At 40.3% G+C, this 15,568-nt stretch overlaps 1 protein-coding gene across 2 annotated transcripts in view; it reads left to right on the top strand.

Moving 5' to 3' along the window:
- TRIO (trio Rho guanine nucleotide exchange factor) overlaps positions 1 to 15,568 on the top strand; it is a 244,284-nt gene that overhangs the window by 63,052 nt on the left and 165,664 nt on the right. For both annotated transcript variants that reach the window (XM_030965172.1, XM_030965182.1), the window contains exons 2-3: positions 5,558 to 5,632; positions 12,247 to 12,361. In XM_030965172.1, coding sequence (XP_030821032.1) covers positions 5,558 to 5,632; positions 12,247 to 12,361 — 190 coding nt within the window. The remainder of the gene's footprint in view (positions 1 to 5,557; positions 5,633 to 12,246; positions 12,362 to 15,568) is intronic.

Raw genomic sequence — 15,568 nt, 5'->3', positions numbered from 1 at the left:
TTGATTAGCTACAGTTTAGAGGTTTTCTGTTCCAAGATAAAGCTTAACACAAAGGGACTGACCAGTGGATGCAAGGAGTTGTGGAGAATGGTTTGCAGTTATGGCTGCCTTGCCTGGATGAAGGGTGCTGGTGCTTTGGTTGGGAAACTCTGTCCTTCCTACCCATGGAAGTTGTTCTATCTCTTGACTTTTAGTAGATATTTCTTTTCACTTAAGACTAAACCTAGATCAGTTCAGTTGTTTCCTAGTAATAGGTAATTAGCAGTTCTGAATGCAATTTCTATGTGGGTTTTCTTTTTCCTTCCTGTAGATCTTAGCATAGCATGTGGATTTTTGATCGAAAGTCTATTGGATTAGGTCCATTGAAGTGAATAGAGTACTCTGCTCGAAAAAAAACTCACTGAAAGATGTTTCTTCGATTCAGCATGGGATTTCTGTCAAAGAAGAGGTGGGGATTGAAGTTGGGTGCTAGTTAGCAGCCTGGCAGATGAGGCACTTGCTTTCTGCTGATGACACAACAGGGAGTCATCCTGAAGTCCAAAGAGAGCCTAAAGCATCAAAGTAATATAGGTTGAATCTGGCTTTTTTTTTTTGTTTGTGCCTGTTCAAAGGTATTATTTTTATTTGCCAGGTGAAAAGCAGTTGTTTTATTAGGGGTGTGAGTTTTTAGGATGAGAGCATTCCCTTTTGGTGTTTGTGTTTTTCTTCAGCCACGTTTCAGAAAAATTTCAAGTCAGTTGTGTGTGACAGCAATGGATGAGTGCTTGCTCAACATTTTAGCTAAGAGATGCTGCTCTTAGCCTCAATTTCCGAGTCTTTTTGTTGTCCTAATTTCTGTTCCCATATTTTATGTTTGTTGCCATAACTGAACGATGCACATCACTGAAGCTACTGGAAGTAAACACTTGAATGTTCTTGGGGAAGTTGTTTTCAACGTTGGTTTGTATCACAGTTCTGTTATCAAGTTGTTACCTTAAAAGATGCGCATAAGATAATTTATCTGCTCCCCTGAATTGTGTGGCTGACTAGTTAGTGATCTTTGCAGTGCAAGGTGATTAGCACAGTTACCTCGTTTCCTTCAGCCTCGGCATTAGGCTAATCCTGCATTTGTCTGGGTTGTGTGAATTGCCACACTGAGTACCTATTTCCTGTTACCCCTCTAAAGGTGACTTGCTTGATGCATTTCAGTGCCTCTGGGAAGTTTCAGCAAGTTGGGTATCTGGGGAGCAGCTGAGTTCCCGGAGTGCTGTGATTTCTAGGCAAAAGGGGGCCATGTTACACAGCGTTACTCTCTGTCCTCCAGGACAGATGGACGGGCTGCTCTGCAGCCAGATTGTCATCATGGGATTTGGGAATGCTTGCAGTCCAAATGAGAAGAGGCTGTCTTGGCCGTTCAAATAATAGGCTCTCCGAAACCTCATAGGGTGATATCTCTATCCCAAAATGTTGTCTTTTCATGGGTCTTTTAACTTGGATAAAATCATATATTGCAGCAAAATACCTTAGCTTCATACAGCATGAGAAAAAGGGTTAATATAGGCAAGTCTGCTGAATCTGGCTAATTGATGGTGTCTTCAGGCTCTGAAGTTGTGGGGGCAAAGAGAAAATGGTGTGTTTGTGGGGTAGACTTCCTAATTTTCCAATGTATAAAATGTTTAGGTGAATGTTTCTTGATTCCGTGTTGTAAAGATCTTTAGTTGTGTGATACAGCATTTAAATAGCTGGTTTTTGATAAGGTTCTGTTAAGTAGGAAACTGTATATGATAACCCAAGGGATTCTGTAATTGTGTAATTCTTCATGAGGACTGGGGGGAACCTCCTATATTGAAATTGACTACTTAATTGTGTGTTACTTATTCTTCTGAATATACAGAAGTAAATTATTAATTAGCATAATTTGAGCTTCTTCCCTCTTTGTTGGTAGTTAGGCAAAAACACGTGTAGGGTCTATGTTACAACAGAAGGGCATCTACTACCTATTAAAAATGCAAAACTGTAAAATGAGTATTCCTTTAATAGGTATTGAAAATATGAAGGACGGTTTTCCAGTTTAAGACTGAAACGGTCTTTAAAGGATGTAGGACTTAATATTGAGAGCAACACTTTTAAAATCAGAGTGCCTTATTTTGGGCGGAAGAGCATAAATACGGGCCATAGGTGCATATTGTGCTTCCAAAGGGGAAGCGTGTGCCGTGGGAGCGATACCTGCTGGAATCCTGTGCCTGCCGCGGTGGGGTCGGGGGATGGCCGTGATGGGGGTCGGGGGGTGGCCGTGATGGGGGTTGGGGGGTGGCCGTGATGGGGTCGGGGATGGCCGTGATGGGGGTCGGGGGATGGCCGTGATGGGGTCGGGGATGGCCGTGATGGGGTCGGGGATGGCTGCGGCCGGGGTGCCCGCCCGTGTGTGCGCGGGGCGGGAGCTGCGGGCACTGCGGCGGCACCGCGGCGGCGGGAGCTGCAGCCGCCGGCCCGGCAGGGATGACATCACCCCCAGGAACATGTGATGCAGCCGGCTGGCGCGGAGGATGCTGAGCTGTGGAGGGAGAGATTGGTGTAGATATTTATGGCATTTCATTTGAGTGTGGTAAATGCCTTTTAATTTTTTTTTAATTAAATCCTCAAATCCTCACATCCACGAATGTTTTGTGGAGAAGAGGCTTTGAAAAGGGGGAGGGAGGATCCACCCCAAGCCCTTAAGACCTGCTTATATTGCTGGGTTTTGTTTTATTTTTGCTTCGTTGGAGATAAAAACGATACTTTCCTGCCGTATTCACCCTCTTTGCTCCCCAGCATTCTTTCATCTGTTGTAATCCCTACAGTCTTTTCAGTTAAGCTTTAACACTGCAGAACTGGAATAAAAATAGACTGTTTAGAGCAGCAGGAATATGATAATCCAAGGCAGTCAGCCTTAAGGATATGCAGATGCAGAACGTGAGCCAAGCACAAACGTATTTGCTAGGGTGTTTACCTTGAGCAGCCCCTTAATAGTCAGAGAAATGTTAGCTAAATGTTTCTCGCTTCTTACATGCCACAGGCACAGTAAAATGTGCAGCTACTGCGCATCATCATCCGAGGTGAAGTAGTTTAAGGGCTTAGAAATCTGAGCAAGCAATTGCGGTAACGTCAGTGTCTTGGGTAATTTTGAGCTAAGAGAGACAGCAAAGTACGGCACTAGTTTCTGCATGCTTTTTAGGTGAGGAGAAAGTGTTTTCTACCTCCGAATTTACTGTAAAGAAAAAGAATTGCCATGGTTGATATGAAAGCTGAGCATGCTAAATTGGCATTAAGCTTATGGTGGGTAGCTCAAAGCACATAAAAAAAACATTAACTCTGGAAGTGTGCCTGTATGCCTTAGCAGTCAACTGAAGCCCGAATATTTCAAGGTGGAAAAGGGTATTTGCTGTCTTTTTAGGTGATTTATTTAAGTGCAGGCTTTTTCTTAAAGCTATTTAGAATTTTAGTCCATAACAAACAGAAATGTAGTAGGAACAAAACTGTAGGCAGTTTCAGTAAAGGGCTAATAACCATAGCCAGTACTCTGGAGGAGTAATAATGCATGAGGTTCTTTTTGCTGTATCTTAGAATCTTGAGAGCCTAGGTGCAAACATGAAAGTAAACTCTGCGCTGCTTTGCCAGTCTGGAGTTGCTGTGTAATTGCAAAATACTGTCCATCATGAAGAAACCCTCTGTGCTACGTGGTTACCCAAGGAACCAGTTTTCCTAGTCTAGCCTTTCTGAGAAAGTGTACTGAATTTTGGGATTGTTTTTGGTCTGTGGTGTCCATGGAAAAAACTAAGAACTAGCCAGGGAACTTCCATCTGGCTGGAAGTTGATTTGTTTTGTTTTCTTTTGTTTGCATTCTCTGTGTGCTGAGACAATGCCCTGGTTGAACACTTCAGTTATGGTGAACTTGAGGGACCCGTTGCTGACATTTGTCTGAACACATGTTTTAAAAATCCCCAGTCATGGATAGGCCATAGTCTTCCACAGCAATCCCATGAGCTGTTCACAGTTCTTTCGTTTTACAAAATTTCCTGCCATCTAGTAAACCTCTTGCTGTAATTCTAAGCTTTCAAATTCTGTAGGCTTTTGTTACCAGTAGGCTTTATGTGTTCTGAGGACTGCCACCACATCTTCCTGCAGTTCTTCATGCAAAACAGATGCATAGGTGATAACATACAAACACCTGACCATCTTTGTCGCTTGGGTGCTGTGCTTGGGTCTGTTTTAAAGGGTATTGCCCACAACTAGATACTGTAGTGGTACAGAAGTCTCAGTACTGCTGAGAAAGAAAACCTCTGATGTGATTTACATATGGGGTGCCCTAAATTATAGGTCTTATATTACTTGACGATACCTTCTTTTGTTATTACTAATTCGATACCTTCAAGTTTTAGTTTAGAAATGCATGGCTTTTTCATTTAAGCTCAGAACCTGAGACCAAAGGATATGAAGCATTTGGAAATTTTTGAGGAGGAAGAGTCTTAACAGCACTTCTGTGCTTCAGTAGTTATAGAGAAGCAATGAGCTTCTCCCTTACGCCAGCAGAGGTACTTTCTTTGGATATGGGATCATTTTAAACAACACATTAATCCAAACAGACCAGGAAGGGTTGTACACATAAGTTAGTTGAAGATGTGTCACCCAGTTCTTCTTGTAAGATGAACAAAATCAGCCTAAATATGACCAATTCTGTATTGTGCAGGTGAAAAATAATGGAAAAACACGCTTCCTGAATCTTCCTTGTCAAAGAAGGAAGAACTTCAGAATTTGGCCACAGAATTAGAGTAGTAGAAATAGGAACCAGAGAGGGAGGGACAGACTGGTGATGTGCTGCTTTGCAACATTGACTGTAATCACTCACCTTGGGCACTGTATCATACTCCATGTATGTACAGGGTTAGTATGATAAAATATCCTCTCAGCTGCAAAATGCTGCTCCTGTCAGGCAGCAGAAAAAGATTCTGCTTACAGAAGTGATTTAAGAAACATTGCATGTAAATAGTGTTGGGGATTTTTGATGGGTCTTTTTGTGTTTTTCGGGTGGGTTGGGGTTTTTTGATGGGGTTTTTTGTTTGGGTGTTTTTGTTTGTTTGTCTTTGTTGTTGTGGGATTTTGGGTGGGGTTTTTGGTTTGGGATTTGGTTTTTTTTAAAGGTAATTGTTCTAAGCATACCTACTTCTTATAGCTTGATGCTCTTCATCCCTGCTGGGGGAAAAAAAAAAGGTGGGATTTGCAATGCATAAAAGCCATGGGATCCATATGATAGTTTTTATTAACTGATGAAAAAGGGTAATTCTGGAATCTTGTTTTCTACTGAGGCTTGCTAACAGGCCATGCTATTTGTGTTAAGCTGGTCAAAGTTGATGACTTGTCCGTTAATATATCTTTAAAGCTTAGTTTATTTTTTGACGCACTTTTATTGTAAAGTATTTAATTCCTGTAATCATAACATTCAGAATGTATTTGAAAGGTAAATGTTTTTCAGTGCATTGATTAAATGTAGAAGTTGAGCTTGTCTGAATTTTTGACTAACCGTCTTCTCTTCTTTTTTCAGGGTTTCGCAAAAATGATGAAATGAAGGCTATGGAAGTATTGCCAATTTTAAAGGAAAAAGTTGCATACCTTTCAGGTACAGTTATTTTCTCCTGTAGAATGCCCAGCTATGTTGTTAGTAGCATGTGAAATGGTATTTTAAATAGTTTAAATATCATTACAAACTTCATGGGACTCTATGGCAACATTGATTCCTGTTGGATATCCTAAGCATAACATAAGCATTTTGAAAGGCATAATAAAGGAGGTATTTGTTCTCTTGAATGTGTGATTTTCTTGAATCAAACATTGTGTGTGATTTTTCACACACAATGTTTTGTGACATTTTCTTGAATCAAATATTGCTAGCTTTTGTCTTCTTGTTAAGTCCTGCATTCCCCCTTGACCACACATCATTATTTACAGCAACTTAGAGTGTGCTGTACCAATGTCATATTCCTTTTCTTACTTCTGGTTCTTCTGATGGGGAATTTTACAGACATGCCTTTGTTATTGACCCATCTGCAGCATATTCTGGAGAAATATGTCTGTTGCAGAAGTGAATTACAGTTGCCTGTCTTTTGAAGCATACTTAGTATTTTCTTGGTGAACTGACTTAGCATTTAATTTTAGGTAATTCCAGCATGCACATTGAATTGGCTAGTTACTGAGCAAGGAATAGCAGGAGGATTGAAAAGTGGGATTTATATGAGTTAGTATCATAACATAGTCTGTAACTTTATAAGTAACTTTACTTGTTGGAATGATGGACTGAGGTGCTTATTTTTGTAAACTGAATTTTGGTGTGATTTTCTGTTGAGATTAAACATCATCATTCTCTCAGCCATAATCTTAGTGTCAAATGATTTAGAGGACAGTCTCATATTAGAAAGTGATTTTTTGGATAATTTTTCAAGAATGCCAAAAGTAAAACTTTTGTCTTAAAACACATACAATTATTCCTGCAGTTATACTTTTTTAGAGATTTGCTGTGCATGGATGCTGATGCTTGCAAGTACAGCATATAGTGTGTAGTACTTTATCGTGTCCCCTCTGCTGAGTAAAGTGGAGGTACAAAGCAAAAAGGTGTGTGGGTGAAGATTTTTGTTTGGTTGGGTTTTTTTTGGGGTTTTTTTGTGTTTTTTTCTTAAAAGTTCCTGGCAGCTGTAATGAGCAAGACCAGTTTTCCTGGTAGCGTAGTAACTTGGGAATTGTAGTGCTGGTTAAGACTTGCTTAGAACTCTTATTTTTAGTAGGAAAGAAGCGGAGAAAAGGGGGTTAAGCACGATATTTCAATCCCTCATTACTTTTTGGACCTTGTCTTTTGTGATTGAATGAAAATTAAGTCAGTTTTCACTCCAAAACCTCTGAATTTTTAAGTTGTCTGGTACTTAGTTTAGACCCCTTAAAAGGGATCTGAAAAATGATGGGTTTTTCTAATGTTAATTTGTAAGCAGATGGCATTCTGAAAGGCTTTAATTCAGTGAAAGTGAAATGGGCCAAATGAAACATGAAGATAAATTTAAGGGGAGATGATAAATTGTGAACCAGAATAGAGGAGGTGTTAGCAGAAATAAATGGTTGCCAACTTGCCTGTATGAAGGTAGCAACTGCTAATGGAAGAATGGAGCAAGCAGCTGTGGACAACAAGACTGGCTAGAACTGGTCTGCCAGAATCCATAGTTTGGCATTTCCACTGCAAGTGAAACTCAAATGGAATGAGGTACAGTAGTAGTGCAAATGAATGAAGAAACCCTGAAGTACAACAACCTGCAACAATACTCTTCAGTGTGTTCTCCCCCTTCCCCCAAACAAGTACCACCACCACTAGGACCCAATCACTGTGCAACTGTCAAGCTTTATACCTGGGAACACAAAGATATTTGTTCATTTGGTTTCATTCATTGGTTTACTGAACAGATTTTCACCTAACTGAGAAGTAAACTGCTTGAGTATTGGATGTCTTACCACCTGAAACAGTTACATCTCTAGGCTTTTCTATGAAGTCCAAATAGAGTCTTGGATGCATTTTTTTGTGTTAAGTTTAAACTGAAACATGTCAGAGTACAAATACTCTAATTCGTATTTCTACACATAAGTAAGCAAGGAGAGCCTTTTCTTACAAGGTGCAGTTATCTTGGTTTCATGTAAGGACATAGCCCTTGGTAACTTGTCTTGCCGTAAAAGCCAACTGTTCAGCTTTTTTTACTGGAGTACTTTATAACTAGGTTAAAAGGCATTTCTTTAAAAAGCTGCACTACTCAGCCTGCTGGATTTTAGTGCCATTTGGAGGCCATTGAGAATACTGCTGTTAGTGATGTGCACTAGACAGAAATGATGCATGTTAGGTGACTCACGTGCGTTGTCAGATAGATGTTTGTGTGACACACTTTGGCATAAACAGAATATCTCAATAGTGGGGTGGGGCAGTATATCAAAGGAAATTGATTAAAATGGAAGTGTTACTGATGAAAGCAGTAGTAGTGTAGTATGTTTTTGTTAAACAATCATAGGAGGTTGAGTTGGATAAAGACTATTGCAAGACAGGAAATTCCCACTGATGCCTCATGCATTGTTGCTTTTAACTTTCCCGTTTGTGTATGACACAGGAGCATCAGGAACAAAGGAAATGAGAGTTAGTTATTGTAAGAGGCCTAAGAAAGCTATCATTAGAGCTGATGAAAAAAACCCCAAGTCTTAGGGACTTTTTAAAATATTATTTGCAATTTTGCCACCTGTTTTAAGACTGGATAGTCAAGTTCTTTTCATCTAAAATTAAGGCTGTATTAATTTATTACTCATCTAGGCCTGGAGTTTGTACAACAAAGTTTGTCTCTGATGTACAAAAGTTTCAGGGTATGATTTATCAGAAATTTAACTACCATTTTTAAAAATGGGCTTCTTCTGTGACATACATGGAGCCGGAGCCAACTGAAGTGGCATCCAGAGTGACATAAAAGTGCTATATTGAAAAACTGGATAATACAGGAGTTGAAGTGTGGAAAAGGCCTGGAGGACTGGTCTGAGGTGGCTGCATGTAACAAAGCATTTGCTTAAAAAGCTTAGAGAATGTTAAAGACAATTCATCTTATGCTTTCGCCTGCTAGCTGCTGCTTTTTAAAGAATATCCACCCTAAGCAATTGAGTTACTTTTTCTGGGGGGCTGGAGTCGGTAGCACTTACCAGTTGAAACTGGTACATCTAAAGGTAGTGGCCTAGGGTGCAATGAGGAGAGAGAGCATTAAGGGCTGTAGCAGACTGTCAACTACTCTTGGTAGCCTTGGAGCCCAGTGATGGCTCTGGAGCTCGGCAGGGGCCTTGGCTGTTGGATTCTGTCTTGTCATTTATCATTCCTTTCTCTTACAGCTGCTGTCTTGTTTTTTTTTCCTTCTTTTGCTATGTAACAATCCTTAAAGCTCTCGGCTTAGCAAGTGAGTCAGGATGGTCAATACTTGCCTTTCTCAATTAGAATGAAAAAATTATGTTTTTCATCTTATGTCTCACTTAAGAGGGTCATGGAAGATAAAGATATGAATTTCCTTTTAAATTCTGCTTTCTGGCATTGTAGCTTGATGGAATTCAAAGATGCTTTTGCCTCTTTTGAGTTTCATTTAGTGCCTGACAGGGAGCATGTCCAGTGTAGACAATCTCCAGAGACTTTGACAGCCAGGCTTAGTGTCTTTGGCAAACACACGCTAACTGTGTTGGAGAGGATAGTGATGAATTTTTGAGTAACTGGTATAATTTATTGGTTTTATATTTATTTTTATCTTCTCTTGCCCTTCCTTTCTAAGTGATTTTTGAAAAACTTCGTTTAGCAACATGGAATTACAATGAGAAGCTGATTTGAAATGAGAAATTCTGGGCTGAAGATAGTGTTTTTCTGCGTTTCCATGGGACAGGAGAAAACAGTCCACACGTCTGTGGTTGAAAACATACCTGTGAAATTTAGCTTGCAAGAATCTGTCTGTGCTATTATAGATCTGTTGATAAAGACATCCTACTGGGCTTGAATTTGGTGTTTAGCAATAGTAACATTCTGTTGTCACTAGCAAGGGGTTGGATATATAAAATTATATTTTACTATTTGACTACAGCAAGTCTGTGTAATTTTATGGCTGAGATAAATGCATTTAAGTGGAACCACTTACGTCAGGTTTTTTGCCTTATATATTAAATGGATTCAGAATTTCCTGTGTTGCTAACAAAATTAAAAACTATAAACTGACAATTGGGAATCTGCAAATCAGAACAGAATAAAAATACAAATTAAATGCTTGAATAGTTTCCATCCCCTCAATCTACATATTGAGTGTGAAATATTATCCACGTAACTTCTCCTAGTAATTAATTTAATCACTGAATTACAACATCATTTAAGTTGGAAAAGACCTTTAAGAGGTCTTAAAGGTCTTTGATTCCGGCCCTTTACCTGGCACTGCCAAGTCCACCACTAACCGTGTCCCCAGGTGCTGCATCTATACGTCTACAATGCCAACAGGGGCCGTGACTCCGCCACTTCCCCAGGCAGCCAGTTGTCTAATGCTTGACAACTCTTTTGGTGAAGAAATTTTTCCTGGTATTTAAGCATTCCCTGGTGCAACTTGAGGTCATTTCCTCTCATCTTGTCACTTGTTACCTTGTAGGGGAGACCAACACTTACCCCACTGCTGTGTCCTTTCAGGGCATTGCAGAGAGCGTTAAGGTGTCCCCTGAGCCTCCTTTTCTCCAGGCTAAACAATCCCTGCTCCCTCAGAGGCTCCTCATAAGCCTTGTCCTCCAAACCCTTCACCAGCTTTGCTTCCCATCCCTGGACACACTCCAGCACCTCCATGTACTCCTTGTATTAACTGGCCCAAGAACTGGAAACAGGATTTGAGGTGTGCCCTCACCAATGCCAAATACAGGGGGACAATCACTGCCCTGCTCCTGCTGGCCGCACCATTGCTGATACAGGCCAGGGTGCCATTGGCCTTCTTGGCCACCTGGGCACACTTCTGGATGCTGTTCAGGTGCTGTCAGTCAGCACCTCCAGGTCCTTTTCCACTAGGCAGATTTCCAACCTCTGTTCCCCCAGCCTGTATCAGTGCCTTGGGTTATTGTGACCCAAGTGCATGTCCCAGCACTTGGCCTTGTTCAACCTCATACTACTGAGCTTGGTCCATCAATCCACTCATGCCCAACCTGGCATCACCTGCAAACTTCCCCTTTATTCTTACCCATAAACAGTCTTGTCACTGTCATTAAACTCTAGACAATCATGGCACTCCTAATGTTCAGGGCTACCTTGCCAACTCTCCTTCCTTGCCTATCCCATCCGAAGGGTTTACAGCCATCCGTTGCAGCATCCCAGTTGTGCAAATCATCCCACCATGTTTTCATGATGACAGCTATGTCACAGTTTTCCTGCTGCCTAAAGGCTTCCAGCTCCTCCTCTTTGTAGCCCAAACCATGTTCATTGGTGTAGATGCACTTCAGTTGGGCTAGTAATTCTGTCACCTTTTTTGGGGCAGAAGCCCTAATTCCTGCATGACCAGTCTCAGGGGCTTCCATGCTTTCTGACACATCAGTATCTTACATTTTGGCTGCTGCATGAATCTCTGTTCCTACCTCCTGTGAGATGGCAGACTGAAAGACCTTGCTACCTTGCTAGTTCACCATTCCTCAGACATTGGTGTTCTGCTTCCATGCTGATCTCTAGTGAGCATGGCTTTATCAAGTCTAGTCTAAAGCTCTTTCAGTGAGCCCTGATAGTTCCTGCGCAAAAATCCTTTTCCTTGTTTGAGGCAGGTGTACCTTGTCTGTCACCAGCAGGCTCAATGTCATTAAACCAACCTAGGATCAGAAAACGCAAAAATGTCCCAGTGACACCAGGCTCAGAGGCAGGTATTGATCTAATGGCTCTTCCCATTTCTTCCCTTATCATTCCCTGCAACAAGAAGCACAGAGAAAGCACTCCTGCTCCTCCAACCAGTCATCCCAAGGCTTTCAGGGAGAGACTTCAATTACATCTCTCTTGATTGTCCTTGGGCTTCTTATTGCAGTTTCTTGCTTTTTCCCTGAAGTTATGGGGTTAATAATAATGGGTTTTCCCAAGGGCCATAGGAAGGGTAGGAAGCTTTCTCATCACATCTTTAACCTTGGGTCTGGGGAGGCATCAGGCTTCCTGAAGAAGAGTTGGCACACTGGGCCTTCGTTCCCTTCAGAAGGGAGTCTCCCATGACAGTGATCCATCTGTCTTCAACCTACTCACCTCCTTCCTGAGCTCTTTCACTGAGCGAAGGAGCTCCTCTACCTGGGCACACCTCCCATGGCTGTGCTCTCTGCTGCCATATCATCTAAATACTTGCCTACAAAGTAGCATAATTCTGTATTTAAATTAAATCTGTACAATTGCTGAGTCAAAAATTAAATACATAACAGAGTGCCATTGCTGGAGATGTCACACTACCAGTCAAACTTGAAGGTGACTGTAATGCCTAAGTGTAATGCTCTGGTTATTTTTTGTTTCAGTTTTTTTGGCTTTTTCACTGTAGGAATTTTGGCAATGTGCTGATCAATACTCCCAAAATTCAATCTTAAGTTGGTCTCAAAATGGCAATGTTGGCATTTAAGTTGAAATCACTTTTTTAAAAGTAGATACTGAAGACTAGTTCTGCAAAAAAGAATTTTGTTATGCTGTGGGATCTTCTAACATTTTTAATTTTTCAGGTGGCAGAGATAAGCGTGGAGGTCCCATTCTAACATTTCCAGCTCGTAGTAATCACGACAGAATACGGCAAGAAGACCTTAGAAGACTAATTTCGTATCTAGCGTGTATTCCTAGGTAAGTGATCACCTGTTAACCTCTAAGGCTGTATAACAAAATAAATGGATTATGTTGCAGTACTCCCACAAGCTAGCAGGCTGAGTGAGTTAATAACATGAGCAAATCAATACCAAGTTTCATCACTTGCTATTTTCAAATGGCTTTCTGGAAGAGAAATAATTACTCTGCCTTGTAAAAGGAAGGCAGCTGGCAGAAGGGTTGGTGTGCTTTAGCTAAAAGTAGTTTGTGTCTCGGAAATGGCACTGCTATGCCACATTGGTGTCGCTGTGTTGAAGACTGCAAATACAACTCAAAGGCTTTCAGTGCATCAATAATTACAAGCATGCTGGTCATCCTTCACCATATGCCTTGTGTGGAGTGCAGTCAGCACAGGACTCCTAACTGTTATTTGTGTTAGATAAGTCATAGTGTCCTGATACAGCACGGAAATAACGAGAAGAAAGGTATGAGAAATTGCTTGTAAAGGTCTCAGATAAACCTGTGGAGTCACCTGTGAAAGTACTGATATCATTGCATTATCAGCAATTCAGCCTATGAATTGAGCTGTTTAAACAAATTGGCAGAAGTCAAATCCAGTGCTATTGTGTGTGTGCATATATACACTCCCATATGTATATATATATATATTTATATATAGTTGTGTATATATATGAGATATTTCAAACAAAAGTTATTTTATTTTGTATCTATCTAAAAAAAGTTCCTCCATACAGAACTTCGCTTTCTGTAGTAATCAAGTTGGGAACAAAAATTATCCTAAGACTCTGACTTTAGGTCCATCTTGGAACTTTCCAGCATTTGTTTTGGGCTGGAGCAATGCTGACTGTGCTTGATTCTGTTTGTCTATGACCACAAGCAGCAGTTGTCATTACAGTTGAAAAAAATTCCTTGGACAACATCCCTGAGTGCAATATCTTCCATGTTTGTGTAATGTGCTAATTTACTGAGAATCTTTGCACTTGATATAATCAAATATCAGTTTCTGACTGAGAAAGGTGGTTTCATAAAAGTAACTTCAAAGCATCTGTCTGAGAGATTACGTAGCCTCCTTTTTGTGAAGTTAACTGGGAGACTCGGGGGACTTAGAGAGAGGAGAACAGGAAGAAGGCTTGAAATTTTTACTCTCAGATTTGAATGGTGAGATGTATTCTAGCCATCTAGAGCTTCAAGTTGCTAGATAAGTTAATAGACAAATATGTATTAAAATGTGTCCAAGAATTTTTTTATAGATAATCAGGGCAAGAAACAGTCTTCCTCTGGCAAAAGGTGTACGTTAGTTAGCTTAGATCAATAGATCTAAAATTAAAAGAAAGTTAGTGCATGTTTTCTACTCTTTAAGCATGGCAAACTTTTGAGAATAAAGGGAGCTTTATCAAAAGTAAGACTTGTTTTCATACAAGTCATGTTTAAGAGACTGATTATGCAACTCTAACTAATTAGAAGTCCCAATTGCTACAAATATCACCAAACTTTTGGGTTGTCTGTTATTTGTTGCAGTACTGTTACTTGATGTAGCTGAAGAATCGCAGGTATCAGTTGTTTGGCAAGAGATCTAAAAACTTAAGTTGACTCAATGTCACAATTTTACTGATTTTACAATTTATCTGATTTAAAAATACGGCTGAACTTTTGTCATCACCACAGAGTGGGCCAGATATTTTAGTGTAGTTCAGGCTTACCAACACATGATCTTGGCTCCCTAGAACAAATCTTGTGATCCTTGGCCAAAAGACATTGAGCTTGTGTGAGGTGATGTGGCTCCATGATGGAGCACACAGCTGCACTGTGTCACACGATGAGGGACCACTTTGGACGCCCCAGTAGATACATGCCTTGTGAATTAGTGGCAAGCACTCCCTGTGCAATCCTCAGTTTGGTAGGATAGGGATGGGCTGAGCAGCACTTCTGCTGCCATTTGGCCTTTCAGTGGTGGGTCTATCTTTACGACAGTAGTTGGTTTTTTCCTTGAATTCTGTGACGATTTTAGAAAACATTTTCAACATGGTCAGAAAATTGTATGTTGTAGCCTACATGCATGCCAAGCTAGTTACTGTTGATATATTTTGCTTCTACCAATGCCATTTTTGGCATTCCTATGGGCAGGTGGGAGAGCCAGCATTTATCATGATAAATTCATTTTTTGAAATGTTGTGGGATGTTTATTCTCTCTTCTTTTCCATAGCTTTAAACTTTTCAAAGTTAAAAAACCCTTCCCCTTCTGAGGAACCCATGTTATCACTTTTTCCAGGTCTCCTATAGCAGTCATAATCCATCTTTCTGCACTGTGGCCAATATGACTGAGTAAAATATGCCAGTGAAGCTTCTCTGCCTCTTGGACACTCCAAAAACCTCACCACATGAACTCTAGAATGGCATTTGAATTAGTCACATCCCTGAAAGTGACTCATACTCAAACAATGGACATTTGGCCCTTTTTGATAGTCTGTTGGGTATGATGCATCGGTTTTGAAATGTTTTCCTTCCTATGGTCATACTACAAGGTCACGTAGCAAATTCTGATGGAAGAAAATCAGTTTCTGGTGGTGGTGGTGGTGATTGTAATTTTTGATCAGTAGCAAGAACTAAATGTATGGAAGATATTGATGAAAAGAAATTAAATTTTCCATTCTCAGAGGAAGTGCTGGAGAATTTGAGTATAAGGTCTGTCAACTTTTGGACAGCAGAATTGAGCTCAAATTTTGTAGGAACAGATTGATGTGGTTTTCTTCCCAACCATAAAATACTGTGTTGTCCTTTAACTATTCACAAATCAATCCTGTTACAAAAGAAATTGTCAATAAACGGGTGTCTTTCCTCTACAGACTCTTAACAACTCTCAGATAAAATGGTTCTAAATGTGAGACAGTTTGAAAAAGTTGTGAAATGGTAGGTAAGAACAGTTTGCCATCTTCCGTCTTTTTAAAGGATCTCCTCAATCAGTAGAAAGATGTGAATATTATCATCAGTCAAATAAGTGTATGTGTGTTCTGAAGAGTAAAATTTAAATGTACTAGATATTGCTGCTTTAGGAAATGGTAGGTTTACTGTGTGTGTAAGGTGAGGGAGAAACAAGACTGGATGATGAATCATCATGAATATAAACAAAGAAAATGAAAGTGAAGATTATGGCAGAATATCAAATCAGCAACAGACACAAAGCTATTCCCCACAAGGAGTTTGGGATGGGGGTGAAAGAAACATCTT

The sequence above is a fragment of the Camarhynchus parvulus genome, chromosome 2 (assembly GCF_901933205.1).
Source record: "Camarhynchus parvulus chromosome 2, STF_HiC, whole genome shotgun sequence".
Taxonomy (NCBI): domain Eukaryota; kingdom Metazoa; phylum Chordata; class Aves; order Passeriformes; family Thraupidae; genus Camarhynchus; species Camarhynchus parvulus.
The sequence above is the reverse complement of the archived record's forward strand: the minus strand, read 5'-3'. Positions and strand labels throughout refer to the sequence as shown.